Raw genomic sequence first — 22,638 nt, forward strand, 5'->3', positions numbered from 1 at the left:
AGTTTGTAGAAAAAAAAGCAGATCACAGACATGACACAAAACTAAAGTCATTTCAAATGGCAACTTTCTGGCTTTAAGAAACACTATAAGAAATCAGGAAAAAAAAATTGTGGTAGTCAGTAACGGTTAGTTTTTTAGACCAAGCAGAGGGAAAAAAATATGGACTCACTCAATTCTGAGGAATAAATTATGGAATCACCCTGTAAATTTTCATCCCCCAAACTAACACCTACATCAAATCAGATCTGCTCGTTAGTCTGCATCTAAAAAGGAGTGATCACACCTTGGAGAGCTGTTGCACCAAGTGGACTGACGTGAATCATGGCTCCAACACGAGAGATGTTAATTGAAACAAAGGAGAGGATTATCAAACTCTTAAAAGAGGGTAAATCATCACGTAATGTTGCAAAAGATGTTGGTTGTTCACAGTCAGCTGTGTCTAAACTCTGGACCAAATACAAACAACATGGGAAGGTTGTTAAAGGCAAACATACTGGTAGACCAAGGAAGACATCAAAGCATCAAGACAGAAAACTGAAAGCAATATGTCTCAAAAATCGAAAATGCACAACAAAACAAATGAGGAACAAATGGGAGGAAACTGGAGTCAACGTCTGTGACCGAACTGTAAGAAACCGCCTAAAGGAAATGGGATTTACATACAGAAAAGCTAAACGAAAGCCATCATTAACACCTAAACAGAAAAAAAACAAGGTTACAATGGGCTAAGGAAAAGCAATCATGGACTGTGGATGACTGGATGAAAGTCATATTTAGTGATGAATCTCGAATCTGCATTGGGCAAGGTGATGATGCTGGAACTTTTGTTTGGTGCCGTTCCAATGAGATTTATAAAGATGACTGCCTGAAGAGAACATGTAAATTTCCACAGTCATTGATGATATGGGGCTGCATGTCAGGTAAAGGCACTGGGGAGATGGCTGTCATTACATCATCAATAAATGCACAAGTTTACGTTGATATTTTGGACACTTTTCTTATCCCATCAACTGAAAGGATGTTTGGGGATGATGAAATCATTTTTCAAGATGATAATGCATCTTGCCATAGAGCAAAAACTGTGAAAACATTCCTTGCAAAAAGACACATAGGGTCAATGTCATGGCCTGCAAATAGTCCAGATCTTAATCCAATTGAAAATCTTTGGTGGAAGTTGAAGAAAATGGTCCATGACAAGGCTCCAACCTGCAAAGCTGATCTGGCAACAGCAATCAGAGAAAGTTGGAGCCAGATTGATAAAGAGTACTGTTTGACACTCATTAAATCCATGCCTCAGAGACTGCAAGCTGTTATAAAAGCCAGAGGTGGTGCAACAAAATACTAGTGATGTGTTGGAGCGTTCTTTTGTTTTTCATGATTCCATAATTTTTTCCTCAGAATTGAGTGATTCCATATTTTTTTTTCCCTCTGCTTGGTCTAAAAAAGTAACCGTTACTGACTGCCACAATTTTTTTTCCTGATTTCTTATAATGTTTCTTAAAGCCAGAAAGTTGCCATTTGAAATGACTTTAGTTTTGTGTCATGTCTGTGATCTGCTTTTTTTCTACAAAATTAAACAACTGAATGAACATCCTCAGAGGCCGGTGATTCCATAATTTTTGCCAGGGGTTGTAGTAAGGATTCAACCAAGGCAGTGCGTCTTTTTGTGTCATAGTCACGAATACTAGATCTATGGATTTGTGTTATATCTATTGACAAGTGCATTATGGACACACCACTATGCTCTTAAATTTAAAGATTAAGTTTTGTTATCTGCACAGTGTTGCTGAAGTAACATATACAAATTTGTAAGCCTACCTTTATCACCAGTAACATCACGGCCGTGCACCTGCCTCACAAGAAAGTCTGTGGTTCAAAGCCATAGTTGGGTATCAGCGAGATATGAGATGATGTGGTTTATATTTGAAGCTGTGGAGAACTTTTTCTCTGAAATATTTACTTAGCGCATGTCCATAAATCAGTCATTTGTGACTATGCGACAAAAATGCTTGATATTGTGATAGTTGAATCATTATAAAAGTTACCTTTTCTCAAGTTTAGTCAACTTAAATGTTTAAAGCTACAGTAAGTATGATTTATGGGTGTTTCCTAGCAGAAATGGAATATAGTGTTGAGTTTGAAAATTTGAAATCGGAATGTACAAAGGATGACACTGGAGCTAAAAGACGCTGACTTTGTCAGGCATGGCACAAACCGAGCAGGACACAAATGCAAAACTCTCACAAACAGACTGGTGTTAAGAAAAAGGTTTAATTACAAGCAGGGATTCGGTACACGGGAGGTCCAGCAGCAACAGCAAAGGTACAGACAGATGTGAGGCTGAGGCTTGGTCCAAAAAACAGGCTGTGGTCAAAAAACATGGCGTGGAGGTAATCAGAGGAAAAGTCAAGTACCAGGCTGGGGTCAAAACAAGGCAAGGACGTGAGTGCTGGAAAGTGAAATCATTCAACAATTGAGCGAGGGACTGTGAGGGCTTATATAACTGGTGATGTAATTAGTGTAACAAGACACAGGTGTCGGTGAAGGTTCTGGAAGGGGGCGTGACCAGGGAAGACAAAAGGTTAAGCATGGGCAAGATAATGGGGAAGGGAGTGCACAAAGTGGAGTGATGTCAGATACAAAGATGCGTGAGCAGGTGCAAGAGCGGGAGTGAATGAAAATGCAAAACAGACAGAATCAAAGTGTGGGAGACAAAGACACAAGGCGGGTGCAGGAAGTGGAATGAACACAAACAAATGAGGATGACGTGAGAACAGAGCAAAAACAGAATATGATACTAGGGGACCAGGACAGAGCAAGAATGATTGGGAACTAAAAGCAAACCAAGATATAATAAGTACAAAATAAAAACTACATGAGAACTTATCAGAAAACCAATATTGAAGCAAAGCTCAACAGGAACTGACTAATTAACAGAAAGCAAAACCCAATATAAAAGTACAACAGAAAAACAGAAATGAGAACAGCAGTTAAACAAAATTGGTGACTACAGAATAGTGCAATAAATAAAAAGAACTAACTGATGAGCAATAAGTGACAAACAGAACATAATCAGAAGAAACACTTGAAGATAAATAATAACCAAAACCTGTGACTAAAGCATAATACAAAAATGTGATAAACAGAACTAAGCTAAGAATACAAGATGCTCAAAAGAAAACTGAACCGGTGGCCAAAGCATAATACAAGAAATGAAGTAAACAGAATCAATCTAAGACTGGAGGAACTAAGTGACCAAGAGTGAAAAAATACAAGGTTAACTGACAAAAACAAAACCAATGATAACATGAACATGAAAAACTGACAAGAACAAGAAACAAGACCAGCTGAAGCGTGACTATGATACATAGCATGATTAAAAAATACAAAAGGCTCAGAGCACAAACATGGAAAAAAGATTTCAAAATAATAACTGCCGGGCCCAACAGGGCTGGATCATGACAGACTTGACCCAAATGGTGGATGGAGTGAGTTCCTGAGCCAGATGGGGAAGGACGAGTGAACCAGAACAGGAACCAGGCGGCCGCAACAGAGCTGACTGCAGGCAGGAATGGTGCGGACACAAGTAAAACCAGAGTACGCGACCAGAATACCAGGACAGAGATGAACGGAGGCCAGGTACCACATAGGCAAGGCTGAGTTTCTGGTGAGTGTGTGACAAGGCAGGACCTGGGTTTATATACAGCTGAGATGATTAGTAGACCAGTGTGCAGAATCAGCTCTGTGACACAGTACCTGGAGGAACAGGAAGGGAGGAGAAGCAGAGCAGATACCAAGGCAGCACAACATATAGCTTTCAAAACCATCTGATTAGTGTTTAATCATATGCAGTAATGAATCAATATGTTTTCACAAGCTTGTAAGGAGCTGGTCCCCTCATGGAGGCCACCATAATGCCCTCTCATGTGCGTCCAGAAGACTGATGACAAAAAGAGAGGAATAAGTGGCTGATCTCCTTTATACTGTCTACTGGTTGCTAACATTTTGAAATGGATGATCCTACATATTGCTTTTCAAAAAAGAAGGCAATCCTGGTCTACAAAACAGGAAAATCATGAAGGGAAACAACTGTGACTGGCAATGGCATCATGCAGTCTGCAACTTCACCACTAGAGGACACTGAATCCTATACGCTGTAGCTTTAAGGCAGCCTGGACACTAACTTTTTAAAGTTCTAACGAAGTGAGTGAGTGTGAAATACAGCTCTTCTTGATCTTATGAGTGTTCTGTCTGAATGATATAACCTTACATTCTTCATTATTCTCCCTCTAGCATCTGTGGTATCCAGCATCTTGAACGAGCAGGCAACAATCTGACCCTTTTTGACTCACTCTACTTCTGCGTGGTCACCTTCTCCACGGTGGGCTTTGGTGATGTCACGCCCCAGATCTGGCCCTCGCAACTCCTGGTGGTCATCATGATCTTCGTGGCGCTCATTGTGCTCCCCATCCAGGTGAAAAACAGTCTTGACTCTTGACTGTTTTTCAAAACACCAGCTAAATAACACGCTTCAAGGAAAATTATGTGTGTACTTTGGAGACAATTGGATGTAATGCAGGAAAGGATGAATCATGGTAGACTGATGATCAAAATGGGAATATCTTATATTTAACACACATACAATAAAATGATGTGTGTTTGATATAATGGGTGATATAGTGTGGAATGTAATAGTGGAGTCATGAAAAATAATCACCAACACATCGAGGTGTTTAGGAACTACAGCCAAACTGATATATAAGTTGGCCAGTTATATCAGCAGATATGAGCCTTTCACATTCATACTGATATCAGTGTTATTTTTGCTATATGAAAACTTTTATTTTACTGAAAAACAATGCAGGGAAAAAATACTTTGGCTGGTGGGAATTGTGTCATTACATAGTTTGACTAGCAGAGGACATTCTGGCGGGATTAGTTACAATGTCATCAAGCATGGCTGGGACCCCCATCACACATTAGATACAAGAGACAGAGGAAAAGCGACAAGCTGTCATTCCGTTTAAATCAGTGGGTGTTTTGCAGGGACAAGAGACAAGTGGTCAGTTTGCTTTCAACTAGGCATGACCAAAATAGATGAGAAGGTTTTCTTATGCAAACACTGAACAATGTGACATGACAACTGCCAGTTCAAGTAAAGGCAGTGTGATGGCAGCATGATGTATATTGGTTGGTTGTTGGCAATATGAATAGTTATTTATAATCAAGTTCATGTTTTAGCTATAAACATCAAGCCTCTATTTCTGTTTTTTTGTATATCTACAGATATGTCAGTCTCATAAATTTTTGACTCCCTAATATTGGTATCATATCGGCCCCACCAAAAATCCATATCAGTCGGGTTCTATAAGCAACAATATGTAAGACTGTCGGGATCTGAGGTGAAGTGGCACGGCAGGCAGGTGGACACCAATGCAGACTCATTACTCAAATGGAGGATTAGTAAAGGTTTAATCAGAAACAGCCTTGGTCAGTGCACAGGAAGACAATTAGACAGGCGGCGGTACGGACGGTCGTCAGGCGGAGGCGTGGTCAGTAAACAAGCAGAGTACATAAGAGGTGGCAAAAAACAGAGTCAAAAACAGGCTGGGTTCAGACACGGAGAAGCAGGTTAACAGGCTCAGGCAAAAACGTAATCAAGGACAAGCAGAAGTTGAGAATGGCAAAAACATGGACTAAGACAGGATACAGACGGCTTGGAACGAGGCTGAATGCACAACGAACTAGCAGTGAGCTGTGGAAGACAAGGGGTTTAAAAGCAGAGGATAATCAGGGTGTGATGAGATGCAGGTGCAGGAAAGAAGGCGTGGCTGAGTGAGACAAAAGTGGAGTGACAGATGGGCGTGTCAGACAAAAGCAGTAAAAAGAGGAATGTGACAGTGACAGAACAAATGTTAAACAATTAGGAAATAATGATACATAGAATCCAAATGTGAGAAACAGAATAACCAAATGAAAAGGAAGAAACAGAACAGAAAATTAAAGGCAGGATCTAAACTAGGTGAGAACTAGTGGCAGGAGTGTACAGAAAAACCTGAAGGACTAATGTGCTCAACACAGAGTGACTGAATAACCAGAAAGTAAAGGATGAAGACTAAACTAGGACAGAACTCAATAAGTGGCTGAAGTGTAACAGATAATCCTCAAAACCTAATGTGATAACACATAATGACTAAATAAGAAACAGAGACTAGAACCAGAACCAAACTTAATGTGGGTGAAGTGTAACAAATCATAAAACCAAGACTAAAGTGTAAGAAACAGAAAATAAACACTCAGAGCTAAACAGAAAAACCAAGACAGGGAAATGGACGGAGACTGGGGAACAAAAGCAGGTTCTGGGCCGGTCCAGGACCAAAGCATGACAAAGACACCATCTCCTCTACATGAATATGAACTGTTCAGCACTGGTGACATATAGCCAGAAAACCAAAATTAATCTTGTGCAAATGTGTCCAAATATCACAGCAACACTTATGTTGCAACATCTACCACATTTGGTACCCATGTAAGAATTTCCCAGGTTTAAATAAGGCAAAACTTGAAAATTAAGGTCTCCTCTCTAATTATGCAAATGTATCCAATTCAGTTATCTTTGATTAGCGTGTCATTTTGATTACATTAATTAATGAGTTGCTATGGCTCAGTCTTCCACCAAGTTCATTTTGATCCAGTTTGTCAAATTTTTATGTCCTACCACTGTCTCACAGTTTGTCAGAGAACAACTACGCAGAGAACCACAACAGAAGGCAGATAAAAGCAGGTTTATCATCTACAGAGTCAACTGGCACAGTTCATAAAGAAAACAACAGGCTTGGTCATGACATAGGCGGAGTTCCCGAACACAGGTGATCTGTCCAACAGGCAACAGTCTTTTGAAGGGAGCAACAAGCTGGTTATCCAAAATACATAGATACACGTACACGTCCCCTACCGCGATAAAGCAGAACCAACCTAAACAACTAACCATGGAAATAGAGAGATCCATGAACCCGGAAGACCAGAAACAGGAAGTAAAGCAGCACAAAAGTAACATGGAACAAATGTCAAAGGCACTAGAAGGTGTTTATATTACGGGGGAGAATTTGCCAGATAAATGTCTAGAAAAACATCAGAAACAAATATTGCAGAGATCAAACCTAAATGCAAACCATGACACATGCTTCACATTGTTACAGTTGCATCTGTGTGTGTGTGTGTGTGTGTGTGTGTGTGTGTGTGTGTGTGTGTGTGTGTGTGTGTGTGTGTGTGTGTGTGTGTGTGTGTGTGTGTGTGTGTGTGTGTGTGTGTGTGTGTGTGTGTGTGTGTGTGTGTGTTTTCCCATTGTAGATTGGATGGGGCTTACATTTTAAGTGTGTATTTTTAAATTATTATTTACCTTTGTGGGATCTATCCCTAATATGTGCCTAATCTTGAAACTTAAAAACATTCTGCATCTCCACTAATGTTAGTCAATGTGCAAGAAAAAGACGTGTGGGCGACACTCTGATTTCTCAAGGCTGTTGTTTTTAATGCCATTTTTCAGAGCCTGCAGTATGCACAGCGATGCCATCTGTTTTCATGAGATAAAAGATCAAAATCATGCAAAATGCAAGACAATTATAGCACAAAAGTGTCTTCAAAGTGATCAGTCGATTCTTAAATCTGTCATAATTAACTGATGGAGTGGGCGGGGGAGCAGTCACTATTTCAGAAAAGTTTTCCCTGTAAGAAAAACATTCAGTGTTTCCTTCTCGTGACTCACTGCATCCTTGAATTTACAATACTATTTTTATGTAGAGGACATGCGGTTCTCCAAATCCCACTCCTGTCATTTTGCCACTTTGCAGTGGGTGTCTCCCGAGCCAGACAGTAAGACATGATTTGAACATGGATTGATAAAAAGTAAAATATCACCTTTACCCTATTGCTGCTTGTATTTGAGGAAAGAGTTTGTCCGCAAAGGAGATGCTGAAGCTGAGCGTCTCACAGAAGATTTGAATGTGTCAATAAAAGGCATCATCTTTATTTGTTATCGTGCCTGCTGTCAAAGGAGAGCACGTTTTCTGATATTGTTGGGGTTTTTGTTTTTCTTTCTTTCTTTCTTTCTTTCTTTCTTTCTTTCTATACTTTATTTTTCCTTTGAATGACGTCACATGAACAGCCTTGCAGAATACAGCGGGTGAAAGGTCGCAGCCCACAGAGTCTTGACCAACTGCATACTAAATGGGTGGAAACTGTGTTTTTATAAAGTGGTTTTCTATTGTTTGTTTGTTTTTGAATCAGTTGTGAGTGAATGATGGCAGCAGCTTCATGACATCAACTATCTTCATCAAAGCATTCAGAGAATTCATAATTTTGCACGAAACGATCTCCTCGACTCTTGCACAGCTGATCATAACAAATCAAATCCAACAAAAGTGAGTACAGTTAGTAAATAGTCATACACACACATACATTCATACACAGACTCATATATATCATAACACAGACAAGGGTTATCAGTCACTGCAAACCATAACTATTCAGGACTATAGCCCCTCGCAAAATTCTGTTGTACCCGCATTAGTGGTAATCACTGCACATTCATGTGTAATGTTTTTTTTTTTAATTGTAGATTTTATCACTGATAACTGGTAGCCAGTAGGGCAGCCAGTCCAGTCTGTGTAGGCCTGATCCTGTCAGCTCTCAGAAGCTAAGCAGAGCAGGTCCTGGTTAGTACTGTGTGCTTTTCTTGATCTAAAACTGGAGTTGCATCAGGATCCATCCAGTGTAAAACTTGTGTCAAATCAAAATGTACTCAATCTGCTGTGGTGACCCTGAACAAAAATGGGGACATCTGAAAGACAAAAAAACAAACAACTGGTAGCCAATAAAAGTGGGAAATACAGTATCACACCACCAAATTACATTTTGTGACATTAAATGAGACGACGACAATAAGAGGACAAAAAAAGATAAAATTTTCACAGTAACTTTGAAACGGCGTCATCATGATGCCACATATACGTACAAGATCAGCATATGGTTTTGTGTTTGCTGATTGATTTGCACTTGAAATCATTCTTCTCCCTCTCTTACTTTCAGAGTTCTAGCAAATAATGTGATTTTCTGATTATTCAATGAATTTGATTGAGTTTGACTTTTGACCTTCATATTAACACCATGCTGAGATTGTATCATGAGCAATACACGTGCAATATGAAGTAAATTGTCGATGCGACACACACACACACACACACACACACACACACACACACACACACACATATATTTTATATATATATATAAGTGTAATGTGTAAAATATTCATTAGGCCTGTGTTGCTTTACATCTTTGCTATGCAACAACGTGGGTCATCAAAACCCACTGAGACAAATGTGTCTTTATTTAGACTTTGCATCACCACAGTCTGTCTGCTGAACAACTGTCTCAGTGTTGCCAGTTTAACAACAACTTTTTGACCTTCTTTAGCAACTAAAAATTCTACCAAGCAACTAATGACAAATCTAGCAACTTTTACTCCACACAAATCGGGAAGTTTTGTAACAATACCATACCATAACATAACATACCATACCCTTTATTTATATAGCACATTTCACAAACATAGTTTCCAAAGTGCTGTACAAAAAAAGACACACACACACACACACACACACACACACACACACAGAGGACCACACACTCACGCGGTGTTAAAAGCCAAAGCATAAAATTGGGTCTTTAGACAAGACTTAAAACAGAATGCCCACCCATAGAAGGCCCTGTACAGGAGATATCACACAAAGAGGTAAGAGAGGCCATAAAGAAGATGAAAAATGGCAAGCTTGCAGGGTGCTCGGGACTACCCATGGACCTACTTAAACACCTAGGAGAAGATGTGGTGAAAATGGTGACATCATTACTTCAAAAAGTTTGGTCTGAAGAAGAAATGCCATCAGACTGGGAGCTCAGTGAATTGGTCACAATCTATAAGAGAAAGGGAGATCCTCTAGACTGTGAAAACTACAGAGGCATCAAGCTGCTAGAGCAAGTAATGAAGATTCTGGAGAAGATCATAGATAGAAGACTCCGCATGCTAATAAACATAGATGACATGCAATTTGGCTTTAGCCCAGGAAAAGGGACCACAGATGCAGTTTTTATCATCAGGCAGCTGCAGGAAAAACATCTAGAAGCGAACAAAGAGCTCTTCTATACCTTGTGGACCTGGAAAAAGCTTATGACCGGGTACCGAGGGAGCTGGTATATTGGTGCCTCAGAAAACGACAGGTCCCGGAGAAACTGGTACAAATGGTGATGACAACCTACCGTGGGGCAAGAACAGTAGTTAGGACCAAATACGGAAGGACTGAGGAGTTCAACATGGGAGTGGGTCTCCATCAAGGATCCGGACTAAGCCAATTTCTGTTTATTATCATACTAGATGTGATAAGTGAAGAATTTAAAACTGGCTTCCCCTGGGAGCTGCTGTTCGCTGACGATCTGGCCGTAATTGCCGAAAATGAGGTAGAGCTCCAGAGGAGGTGGTTGAAGTGGCAGATCGCTATGGAAAGGATGGGCCTGAAGGTGAACACCGGAAAGACAGAGGTCATGGTAAGCAGCAGGAGAGATGTGAAGGTGAACATCAGAGACAGAAACAACACAACCCTGAAGCAGGTCAGGGAGTTTAAGTACCTGGGAGTAACAATACCAGAGAATGGAGGAACCGAATGTACAATCAGAGCAAGAGTGTTAGCAGCTTGGGCCAAGTGGAGAGAGTTGTCCGGAGTCATCAATGACAAAAGGATGCCAAGAAGACTGAAGGTCAAACTGTACAACACCATCATAAGACCAGTACTACTGTATGGAGCGGAGGTATGGACCATGGGAAAAAAGGAAGAGAGAATCCTAGAGTCAACTGAGATGAGAATGCTTAGGAGAATCAAGGGAGTGACATTGAGAGATCGAGAGAGGAGTGAAGACATCAGAAGAGAGCTACAAATAAACACCATAAATGAGAAAGTTAGAGAGATACGGTTAAGGTGGTATGGCCATGTAGCCAGGATGGAAGAGGAGAACCCAGTTAAGAAGGTATGGGAAGCAAGCATACCGGGAAGGAGACGCCGAGGACGACTTCGTAAGAGATGGATGGATTGCATCAAGGAAGATATGATCCACTTCGGAGTGAGAAAAATCTTACAATCTTAAAATCTTAAAGTCAACTCTAAAACGAACTGGAAGCCAATGCAGAGACGCCAAAACCGGAGTGATGTGCTCTCGCTGTCTGCTACCAGTTAAGAGACGCACAGCAGAATTTTGGACCAACTGTAAGCGAGAAAGTGCATTTTGGCTGATGTGCATTACAGTAGTCTAAACGAGAGGAAACAAAAGCGTGCATGACTTGTTCGAAAGCATTAAAAGATAAAAAGGTTTAACTTTAGATAAAAGACGCAAATGATAAAATCCAGATTTGACAACGGTGTTTACCTGCTTGTCAAATTTAAAATCTTTGTCAATAATGATGCCGAGGTTGGTGACAGACTGTTTCACGTGGTGTTTAAGACGGCCCAAGTCCAAGAGGGGGTCAATATTTCCAAATAAAATGACCTCTGTTTTATCCTCATTTAGACTTAAAAAGTTGTGGGCCAACCAAGCCTTGACATCACTCAAACAATTCAAAAGAGGCGCCAAAGGGGCAGAAGCAAGTTTTTTGAGTGGCAGGTAAATCTGGCAGTCATCTGCGTAAAAATGATACTGTAAGCCATGATTTTTAAAGATTTGACTCAGTGGGAAGAGGTAGAGGGCAAAAAGAACAGGCGCTAGGATTGACCCCTGCGGTACTCCATAATTTAGAGACGCAGAGGAAGAGGTGAAATCCCCCAATTTGACAGAGCAGCTCCTCCCACTGAGATAATACCTGAACCGCTCCAGGGCGATCCCCCTAACCCCCACACAGTTTTCCAAACGATTTAAAAGAGTTGTGTGGTCGCCTGTGTCAAACACAGCTGACAAGTCTAAAAGGACTAAAATTGTTGGGAAAGTGTAGGAACACGGACCCACAACAAGGGGCGCAAATGAACGGACAATGGAGGAAGTCAAATAACAACACTTTACTGTTGTGAATAAGCACAACAAACACAACAGATTACAACAATAGACAAAGAAGTCAATTCACAAAATGTGTCACGTGGGCAGGCTCGAAGATAAGAGACGTCTGTCCAAAGCAGAACCGGAACCACACGATTTCCTCCGCCACCGAACCCCGGGAATACTGGAGTCGCCAAGTCCCGAACTCCCAGGTGGCCACTGCCTCCGCGTGTCAGATCTGGTACTGCTGGCGAGGAACAAAAACAGTTAAATGTGGGTGCGTTTGCACCCAGCAACCCGTATGGCGGGAAAACCACCTCCACCTCTCGTCGGAAGAATGTCTGCTATTTAACGCACAAAAGTAACAAAGTGTTAATGTCAAAAAGACAACACAGTCGGCTGAGTACTGTACCTCCTAGGTAGAGCGATATCTCGGCAAAGAGGTGGAGATGTCGTCTTGCTGATATACCACTGCTGATCAGATGATTGGTGACAGCTGTCGTAGGCGATAAGTGACAGCTGTCACCCCGGCTGCTCCTGTGAGGCGGCAGCGCCCTCTGGTGCCTGGAGCCCGCATTCCAGACAGGGCGCCCTCTGGTGGTGGTGGGCCAGCAGTACCTCCTCTTCAGCGGCCCACACAACAGGACCCCCCCTCAACGGGCGCCTCCTGGCGCCTGACCAGGCTTGTCCGGGTGGCGGCGGTAGAAATCGGCCAGGAGGGCCGGGTCCAGGATGAAGCTCCTCTTCACCCAGGAGCGTTCTTCGGGTCCGTACCCCTCCCAGTCCACCAAATACTGGAAGCCCCGGCCCATCCTACGGACATCCAAGAGCCGGCGCACAGTCCAAGCCGGCTCGCCATCGATGATCCGGGCAGGAGGCGGCGCCGGACCCGGAGCACAGAGGGGTGAGGTGTGATGCGGCTTTATCCGGGACACATGGAAAATAGGATGGATCCGCAGTGAGGCTTCAGCTTCCGGCCTCACTGCGGCTGGACTGATGACCTTAAGGATTCTGAAGGGACCGATGTAACGGTCCTGTAGTTTAGGGGAGTCCACTTTCAGGGGAATGTCCTTTGTGGACAACCACATCTCCTGCCCTGGCTGATACGCAGGGGCCGGGGTCCGCCGACGGTCTGCATGGGCTTTTGCCCTCGTCCGGGCCTTTAGCAAAGCAGAACGGGCGGCGCGCCACACCCGACGGCACTTCCGCAGGTGGGCCTGGACCGAGGGCACACCGACCTCTCCCTCAACCACCGGAAACAACGGAGGCTGGTACCCCAGACACACCTCAAAAGGGGAGAGGCCGGTGGCTGAAGACACCTGGCTGTTATGGGCATACTCGATCCAGGCCAAATGGGTACTCCAGGCCGCCGGGTGCGCGGCCGTCACGCAGCGCAGGGCCTGTTCCACCTCCTGATTGACCCGTTCTGCTTGCCCGTTGGTCTGAGGATGATACCCGGACGAGAGACTCACCGTGGCCCCCAGTTCCCGGCAGAAGCTCCTCCAGACTTGCGAGGAGAACTGGGGACCGCGGTCGGAGACGATGTCTGTTGGAATCCCATGCAGCCGGACGACGTGGTGGACCAGGAGGTCCGCTGTCTCCTGGGCAGTCGGGAGCTTCGGGAGGGCCACGAAGTGGGCCGCCTTGGAGAATCGGTCCACTATCGTGAGGATGGCGGTGTTGCCCTGGGACGGCGGGAGGCCCGTGACAAAATCCAGGCCGATGTGGGACTTGGGGCGATGAGGCACAGGCAGCGGCTGGAGCAGTCCCGATGCCCTGCGGTGGTCAGCCTTGCCCCTGGCGCAGGTGGTGCAGGCCTGGATATAATCCCGGACGTCGGCCTCCAGGGACGCCCACCAGAAGCGCTGCCGGACAACTGCCACGGTCCTACGCACCCCTGGATGACAGGAGAACTTGGAGCCGTGACAGAAGTCCAGGACTGCAGCCCTGGCCTCTGGTGGGACGTAAAGTTTGTTCTTCGGCCCAGTTCCGGGATCCGGGCTCCGTGCCAGGGCCTCCCGGACGGTTTTCTCTACGTCCCAGGTGAGGGTGGCCACGATAGCGGACTCCGGGATGATAGGTTCCGGTGGATCCGACAACTCCATTTTGACTTCGTCTTCATGCACCCGGGACAAGGCATCCGATCTCTGGTTTTTGGTCCCGGGGCGGTAGGTGATCCGGAAGTCAAAACGGCCGAAGAACAGTGACCAGCGGGCTTGCCTGGGGTTCAGCCGCTTGGCGGTCCTGATATACTCCAGGTTCCGGTGGTCAGTGAAAACCGTGAATGGCACGGACGTTCCCTCCAACAGATGTCTCCACTCTTCAAGAGCCTCTTTCACCGCAAGGAGTTCTCGATTGCCGACGTCATAGTTCCGTTCAGCCGGGGTCAACCTGCGTGAAAGGTAGGCACACGGGTGACGTACCTTATCGGTCTCTCCGCTCTGGGACAGCACGGCTCCTATCCCTGAGTCAGAGGCGTCCACTTCAACCATGAACTGGCGGCTAGGGTCGGGCTGCACCAAAACTGGCGCAGTAGAGAACCGTCGTTTCAACTCCTTGAACGCGGCTTCGCACCGATCTGACCAGGTGAAGGGGACTTTTGGAGAGGTCAGGGCTGTCAGGGGGCTAACTACCTGACTGTAGCCCTTAATGAACCTCCTATAGAAATTAGCGAAGCCGAGGAACTGTTGCAGCTTCCTACGGCTTGTTGGTTGGGCCCAATCTCTCACCGCCGCAACCTTGGCCGGATCAGGGGCGACGGAGTTAGAGGAGATGATAAACCCCAGGAAGGACAAAGACGTGCGGTGAAACTCGCACTTCTCGCCCTTCACAAACAGTCGGTTCTCTAACAACCGCTGCAGGACCTGACGTACATGCTGGACATGGGTCTCAGGATCCGGAGAAAAGATGAGAATATCGTCCAGATATACGAAGACGAATCGGTGCAGGAAGTCCCGCAAGACGTCGCTAACCAAGGCTTGGAACGTCGCGGAGGCGTTGGTGAGGCCGAACGGCATGACCAGGTACTCAAAGTGACCTAATGGGGTGTTAAATGCCGTCTTCCATTCGTCTCCCTTCCGGATCCAAACCAGGTGATACGCATTTCTAAGATTCAGCTTAGTAAAGATTTTGGCTCCATGCAGGGGGGTGAACACGGAATCTAACAATGGCAACGGGTATCGGTTGCGAACCGTAATCTCATTCAGCCCCCTGTAATCAATACATGGACGAAGTCCGCCATCTTTCCTGCCCACAAAAAAGAAACCTGCCCCCATCGAGGAGGTGGAGTTCCGGATCAGCCCGGCAGCTAATGAGTCCCGGATGTAGGTCTCCATTGATTCGCGCTCAGGTCGTGAGAGGTTGTACAGCCTGCTGGACGGGAACTCAGCGCCTGGAACCAAATCAATGGCACAATCGTACGGACGGTGCGGGGGAAGGGTGAGTGCCAGATCCTTACTGAAGACGTCAGCAAGATCGTGGTACTCAACCGGCACTGCCGTCAGATTGGGAGGGACTTTGACCTCCTCCTTAGCCTGTGAACCGGGAGGAACCGAGGATCCTAAACACCCCCGATGGCAGGTTTCGCTCCACTGAGCCACCACCCCAGACGGCCAATCAATCCGGGGATTGTGCTTCAACATCCATGGGATGCCCAAAATCACGCGGGAGGTAGAAGGAGTTACAAAAAACTCAATCTCCTCCCGGTGGTTTCCAGACACCACCAGAGTTACTGGTTGTGTCTTGTGTGTGAGTAAAGGGAGGAGGGTGCCATCTAGTGCCCGCACCTGCAACGGCGAAGGAAGCGCCACCAGAGGGAGCCCTACCTCCCTTGCCCATCTGCTGTCTAGCAGATTCCCTTCTGACCCCGTGTCCACCAGTGCTCGGGCTTGAAGGGTTAAATCCCCGCTCAGGATTGTGACTGGGAGTCGTGTGGCAATTTGTGTGTGTCTCACTTGAATGTTTTGACCCCCCCTTAGCCCAGTCTCTAAGGGCGAGTGTTGTCGTTTTGGCCGTTTGGGGCAGTTTCTCTGTGTGTGCTCAGTTGAGCTGCAGAGAAAACACTCTCCACGGATCAGCCTCCCCATTTTGGCCCTGTGCATTTCCCTAACAACGTCAGCAGGGGGAGCTGTTGCCCCACACAGCGCTGCGGCTGTGGAGCGTGGGGAGGGCGGCCCCTCTTCGAACCCGGAAGGGAGAGGGGCGGCGCGTATCCGGTCACGTCCTTCGCCTCGCTCCCGACGGCGTTCCTCCAACCGATTGTCTAACCGTATAACGAGATCGATAAGCCCATCTAAATCCCGCGGTTCCTCCTTAGCTACCAGCTGCTCCTTCAGAACCAACGACAGTCCGTTTATGAAGGCGGCACGGAGCGCAACGTTATTCCAGCCGGACCTCGCAGCCGCGATGCGGAAGTTGACTGCATAAGCGGCTGCGCTCTCGCGTCCCTGTCTCATTGACAGCAGCACGGTTGACGCGGTCTCTCCTCTCTTAGGGTGATCAAACACTGTTCTGAACTCCCCCACAAACCCAGTGTATGCTGATAACAACCGTGAGTTCTGTTCCCAGAGCGCCGTAGCCCAGGCGCGTGCTTTACCCCGAAGCAGAGCAATCACATAAGCTATTTTACTAGCATCTGACGCGTACATGATGGGACGTTGTGCGAAGACGAGCGAACACTGCATAAGAAAATCCGCGCACGTCTCCACACAACCTCCGTGTGGCTCAGGAGGGCTTATGTATGCTTCAGGGGATGGTGGGAGGGGTTGTTGAACCACCACTGGAACGTTTATATCCTGCACAGGGTCGGCAGGAGGACGAGCTGCAGCAGCGCCCTGAGTGCTCGCCGCCATCTGTGCGGAGAGAGCCTCCACCCTGCGGTTCAGGAGGATGTTTTGCTCAGTCATTTGATCCAACCGAGCCGTAAAGGCGGTGAGAATGTGCTGCAGCTCACCAATCACGTCTCCTGCAGACGCCTGCGCTCCCTGCTCTCCCATTGGTCGTTCAACAGCCGGGTGACGCCCCTCGGAGTCCATGACGCTGGCCGAGATATCCTGTTGGGAAAGTGTAGGAACACGGACCCACAACAGGGGGCGCAAATGAACGGACAATGGAGGAAGTCAAATAACAACACTTTACTGTTGTGAATAAGCACAACAAACACAACAGATTACAACAATAGACAAAGAAGTCAATTCACAAAATGTGTCACGTGGGCAGGCTCGAAGATAAGAGACGTCTGTCCAAAGCAGAACCGGAACCACACGATTTCCTCCGCCACCGAACCCCGGGAATACTGGAGCCGCCAAGTCCCGAACTCCCAGGTGGCCACTGCCTCCGCGTGTCGGATCTGGTACTACTGGCAAGGAACAAAAACAGTTAAATGTGGGTGCGTTTGCACCCAGCAACCCGTATGGCGGGGAAAACCACCTCCACCTCTCGTCGGAAGAATGTCTGCTATTTAACGCACAAAAGTAACAAAGTGTTAATGTCAAAAAGACAACACAGTCGGCTGAGTACTGTACCTCCTAGGTAGAGCGATATCTCGGCAAAGAGGTGGAGATGTCGTCTTGCTGATATACCACTGCTGATCAGATGATTGGTGACAGCTGTCGTAGGCGATAAGTGACAGCTGTCACCCCGGCTGCTCCTGTGAGGCGGCAGCGCCCTCTGGTGCCTGGAGCCCGCACTCCAGACAGGGCGCCCTCTGGTGGTGGTGGGCCAGCAGTACCTCCTCTTCAGCGGCCCACACAACATAAAATGGCAGAATCACCAGAATCAGTCACTAAAAACAAATCATTAAAAACCTTTAAAAGTGACGACTCTGTACTATGAAGGGCTTTATAACCTGACTGAAAAATAACAAAAATGCCATGTGCTTCTAGGAAAAACTGCAGCTGCATAAGAACACATTTCTCTAAAATTTTAGCCAAAAAAGTCAGTTTAGAAGTTGGCCTAAAATTGCAGACATTTGCAGAATCAAGGCTAGGTTTTTTCAGAAAGGGTTCAATAGCTGCCTCTTTACAAAACAGAGGAACAACACCAGACAGCAGACTGCTATTTATAATGTCAAGGACATTAGGGCCAATAGTTGTCCAGACTTCTTTGAACAGTCGAGGAGGAACAGGGTCAAGTGGACTCGAAACAGGCTTAAGTTCACAGACAACTTTAGACAGACATGCAAGAGACACTGGCTCAAAATGACAAATAACAGATGAGCACGGCTTGTCTGGAAAAGGGTTACATGAAGAAGTTTGAATATTGGCTCAATAAAATCGTTACTGAAGAACTTTTAATAAATGTTTAGTTGTGAGGTCTAACCTGCCTGTTACAATTAGAACGCAGAGTCAAGTTGAACCCCAGAAGCAGGCAGCCAGGACACAGATGTATAGATACAAAAACCACAGTGCTTTAATAATCAAAGGTGACACACAAGCCAACAAGCCAAGACCGGGTGAGTATACAAAAAGGGTACGAACCCAGGTAGAGGGTGGTGACAACAGGGAGGATCTAGGAGTGAACAAAATAACCAAAAATCAGGACACACCGGACAAAGAAGATACCAAAAATACTTACAGACCGAGATCTAAGAAGACGACAAACACTCATAACTAACGCAGCAGACCCGCACTCGAACACAGAACAACGTGTGGCTTATAAGGAACTCAACTAAGTGGATAACAGGTTTGCTGATCAAAAAGGAACAAAACTACAGCAACATGAGGGGACAAAAAACATCAGACAAAGGAACAAGAGCATGAAATAAACATGGAACACAGCACGATGTGAAAATGACAGAACACATAATAACTACAAAGATGCAAGAAGACCCGGACCACGGACGGAAGACAAGACAGACAGACAGACCACCAATACAGACTGGGGCTGCCACATATTACAGACCACGGCCTGATCTCATGGACAAGAGAAAGTCACAACAATGGAGCACCCACACCCACACGTACAACTCAACACGAACTGGGAGAGCACACACACTCATACACACGCAGAGGCGATTGCTCTAAAGCCCCGTTTACACATAGACGGTAAGAGCTCCCGGAAGCATCCCGGAAGAGTTTTTGGCCGTCTTAAGGATCAAACGCCATTGTTAACGCTGGCACTAGGGGGCGTGGCTTAGTTCCGGCTTTACCGGGAATCGTCGAAAAAATTATTCAACATGTCGAATAATTCCGGGAGCGCTCCCGGAGAATTCGCGTGACAACAGAGACAACGCGAACAATGGCGTTTGATACTTTTTAATCGCTGTTTCATCCTGCCCCTTCCTGTAGTGCCGCAGTTTACACTGCCATAATTGGCGACCGGTGTTGTATCCCTAATCAACGGCGGGTAAAATGGCGATAGAGCCCACATCGGCATCCTCAAGGGCGTTTTAACCGGTGACAGAGGCAGACAAAACGGCGACACTAGCGGACAGTACGCCGTTCTAAATGCCACCTCCCGGTTAATGGTGTTCCAAATGGCTGATAGGCGGCGGCCAGTATAAAAACGCTAGCGCGCTGCATGCAGGCCTCTCAGTCGCGGCCAGCTCCAGATATTTTTGCAGAGAAGCTCCAGTAAAAGAAAATTGGCAGCAGCAAGGACTTACCAAGAGGTCTGGTTCAGAAGCAGATGGGAGGCCTGTGGTGGAGACGGAGCAACACGTTGAGGAGGGAGAAAAGGAAGGAGAAGAAAAGGCTGAGGATGATCTCCCTCCCCCTGCAGTGACAGGGGCATGTATTCCTGCTGCTTCAGCCTATTATACTCTGGGGGCGGTGCCTATATGCAAAGGTTCCTGGAGTAACACAGGATTTTCCTGGATAAAACCAGTGGTACACAGGGCATTATCAGCAGCAGAACACCGCCGTTCTCACGCGTGTCTTAACCTGCGATTGTAAAGGATAGAACTGGGTATTAACCCCCGTTGCCTGACGTGTGCCAGATGCTATGGCATCAAAACGCCGCTTTATTCGGCGGATTTAGCAGCGTTTTATCCGCGTATTTGCGGCTAGTATGGCGGTCAAAACGCCGGCGAAATGTTCCGCCCCTTTCCACCGCGAAAACAGCCGGAACTACCGCGAACGTCGGTCTACGTACTACCCGCCGACAAAACCGTCTATGTGTAAACGGGGCTTAAGACTGCAAGGGAAGCACAGCTTCCCCTAAAATGTCAAAAAATAAGTGATAAAATATATACTGTTGTGTGTACATGTCATTGACTAAATATGCACTACAACGCAGTGGGCTGGCCTCGGCTGGCCCGGACGCTCAGCTTCTGCATGATGATTGGATGATCTGTCTGAGGCTGAATCCCTTTTTGATTGACAGCGAAATGAGCGAATCAGCAATCTTTTGGTGTAAACATCCGTGGGAGCATTTCTTAATTTTCATTCTGTTCTGAGTTGAACCGGAGACTTTCCTAATTCTCTTAGCGGCATTTTCTTTGTTAAAAACGACTAGCGACAAATCGAGCTTCTATTTCTGGTGGGTTTTTTTGTAGCTGCTTATGTTTGGAGACTGACTTCTGTCACTCTTTCTGACTTCTATCGCAGTTTCTGTCCCTACCGAGCAGCGGGTGCTGCTGAGCTCCTTCACCGTCACAAAGCACTCACAGGCGGACAAACTTCACACTAGCCTCGCACCAGTCTCAGCTAGCCAGCTAGCTAGGTCACAAGCTGCACATAATGGCAGACAATTTGAATGTTGTGGACCGGATTTTGGCGAAGCCATTTGATAGTCTTCCTTACGAAGAAAAACTTAGAGTTAAACAGCAGGGCAGATCAACTCCTCAGATTAATTTGGTGCAAAAGGTGGGGAAAACTAACAGGTCTTTTCAGCTGTCCTGGTATGACAAAGTGAGCTGGCTGACTGGAAGTGCTGTAACAAATAAAATGTACTGTTGGCCATGCCTGTTGATGAAACCATCTCAGGGATGTATTGTCTGGTCAAAAGTGGGTTTTGGGAATCTGTCCAACTTTGACAGGGCATACAAAAGGCATGAAAAAAGCAATGAACATGTGAGTGCATGTGCAAGGTTAAGTTGCCTGGGCAGAGTCAGGGTTGAGCATGCAATCAAAGAAGTCACTCGCATTCAAGTGGCAAAACATAATGAAGCAGTTAAACAAAACAGAGCTTTCCTAAACCGCCTTATTGATGTGACTTCCTTGCTTGGCTGTCAGGAGCTGTCATTTAGGGGCATGATGAGAGTGTTGAATCATCCAACAAGGGGAATTACAGGGAGTTTAATGAAACATTAGCTAAATATGACTGTCCTGGCCACACAATTCCAGTCATCAGCTGTGTTTTCTGGTATGTCCCATGCAATCCAAAATGACTTGATCTCTGCTCTTTCAGCCACTGTTTCTGATGAGATCAAGGATGAAATCCAGGCTGCTCCCTTTTTTGCATGGCAGGTGGATGAAACAACTGATATAGCTTGCCATGTTCAACTCTCTGTCATTGTTCGCTATGTGGATAGGGCAGGTAAAATTCAGGAGCGCTTTATTGGATTTTTTGATGTTTCTGGGGGAAGAGATGCTCAGTCTGTTTTTGAAGTCTTGAATGAGAACTTGCAGGGCTACAATTTCAGGAAGAAACTTGTGACGCAAACCTATGATGGGGCTGCTGCCATGGCTTCAGCTCTCAATGGTTTGCAGGCCAAAGTTAAAGCAATATCCCCCAGTGCAATGTTTGTGCATTGCTATGCACACAGACTGAATCTGGTTCTGTCTCAGGGGGCTAAATGCTTATCTGAGTGCAGAATATTTTTTGCATCACTCTCTAGGTTTGCCACATTTTTCTCAAAATCCACAAAGAGGATGTGTTTTCTTGAGTCTGCAGGCTGCTCAAGGTTGCCCAGAAATGCTCCTACTCGATGGAATTTCACACCACGGATAGTGAGCACTGTAGCAAACAATTACGATGCCCTCCTGCAAACTTTTGAGATGATCATTGCAGATAAGTCCATGGATGATGACACATTAGACTGTGGCAAAGGCCTTCTGATGAAACTGGAGGATTTTGAGTTTATGTTCATGTTGTACACATATGAACAAATCTTCTCTGAGACTGATGTGGTGTTTGACATTGTCCAGCAGAGAGCTATGGATGTTCTGTACTGCAAGAAAAGAATTGAGTCTCTTCTTGCTTTTGTCAAAGAGAAGAGGTCAGAGGGGGCTTTCCAAGCTGTTTATGCCAAAGCAGCAGATCTCACATCAGACCCACAAACTGAACCCATGAGAAAACGCCGTCTGTCACAACTACAGGATCCCAAGGAGCGCTACAGAAATCTATACATGGCCATCCTAGACAATCTCACAGAGCAGCTACCTCGGCGTTTTGCAAATTTGGAAAGTCTGCGCTTCTTGGAATTGGTCAATCCAGGGAAATTTGATGAGATGAGACAAGTGTTTCCAGAGGAGGCATTTCAGAGTGTCCTGAAAAGTTTTGGCCAGTTCTTTGATTCAGGGAGACTGAGGTCTGAACTTCAAGTCCTATATTCAAACCAGGACTTGCAGGGCAACAGGGGAAAGCTATGTGATTTCTTGCTGTTTCTGTTGGGAAAGTGTCGGT

At 45.9% G+C, this 22,638-nt stretch overlaps 1 protein-coding gene across 3 annotated transcripts in view; it reads left to right on the forward strand.

Annotated features, from left to right (window-relative positions):
• LOC117527701 (potassium channel subfamily T member 2) overlaps positions 1 to 22,638 on the forward strand; it is a 166,170-nt gene that overhangs the window by 72,769 nt on the left and 70,763 nt on the right. For all 3 annotated transcript variants that reach the window (XM_034190159.1, XM_034190160.1, XM_034190161.1), the window contains exon 10: positions 4,294 to 4,474. In XM_034190159.1, the coding sequence (XP_034046050.1) occupies positions 4,294 to 4,474 (181 nt within the window). The remainder of the gene's footprint in view (positions 1 to 4,293; positions 4,475 to 22,638) is intronic.

The sequence above is a fragment of the Thalassophryne amazonica genome, chromosome 16 (genome assembly GCF_902500255.1).
Source record: "Thalassophryne amazonica chromosome 16, fThaAma1.1, whole genome shotgun sequence".
In the NCBI taxonomy this organism is placed as follows: domain Eukaryota; kingdom Metazoa; phylum Chordata; class Actinopteri; order Batrachoidiformes; family Batrachoididae; genus Thalassophryne; species Thalassophryne amazonica.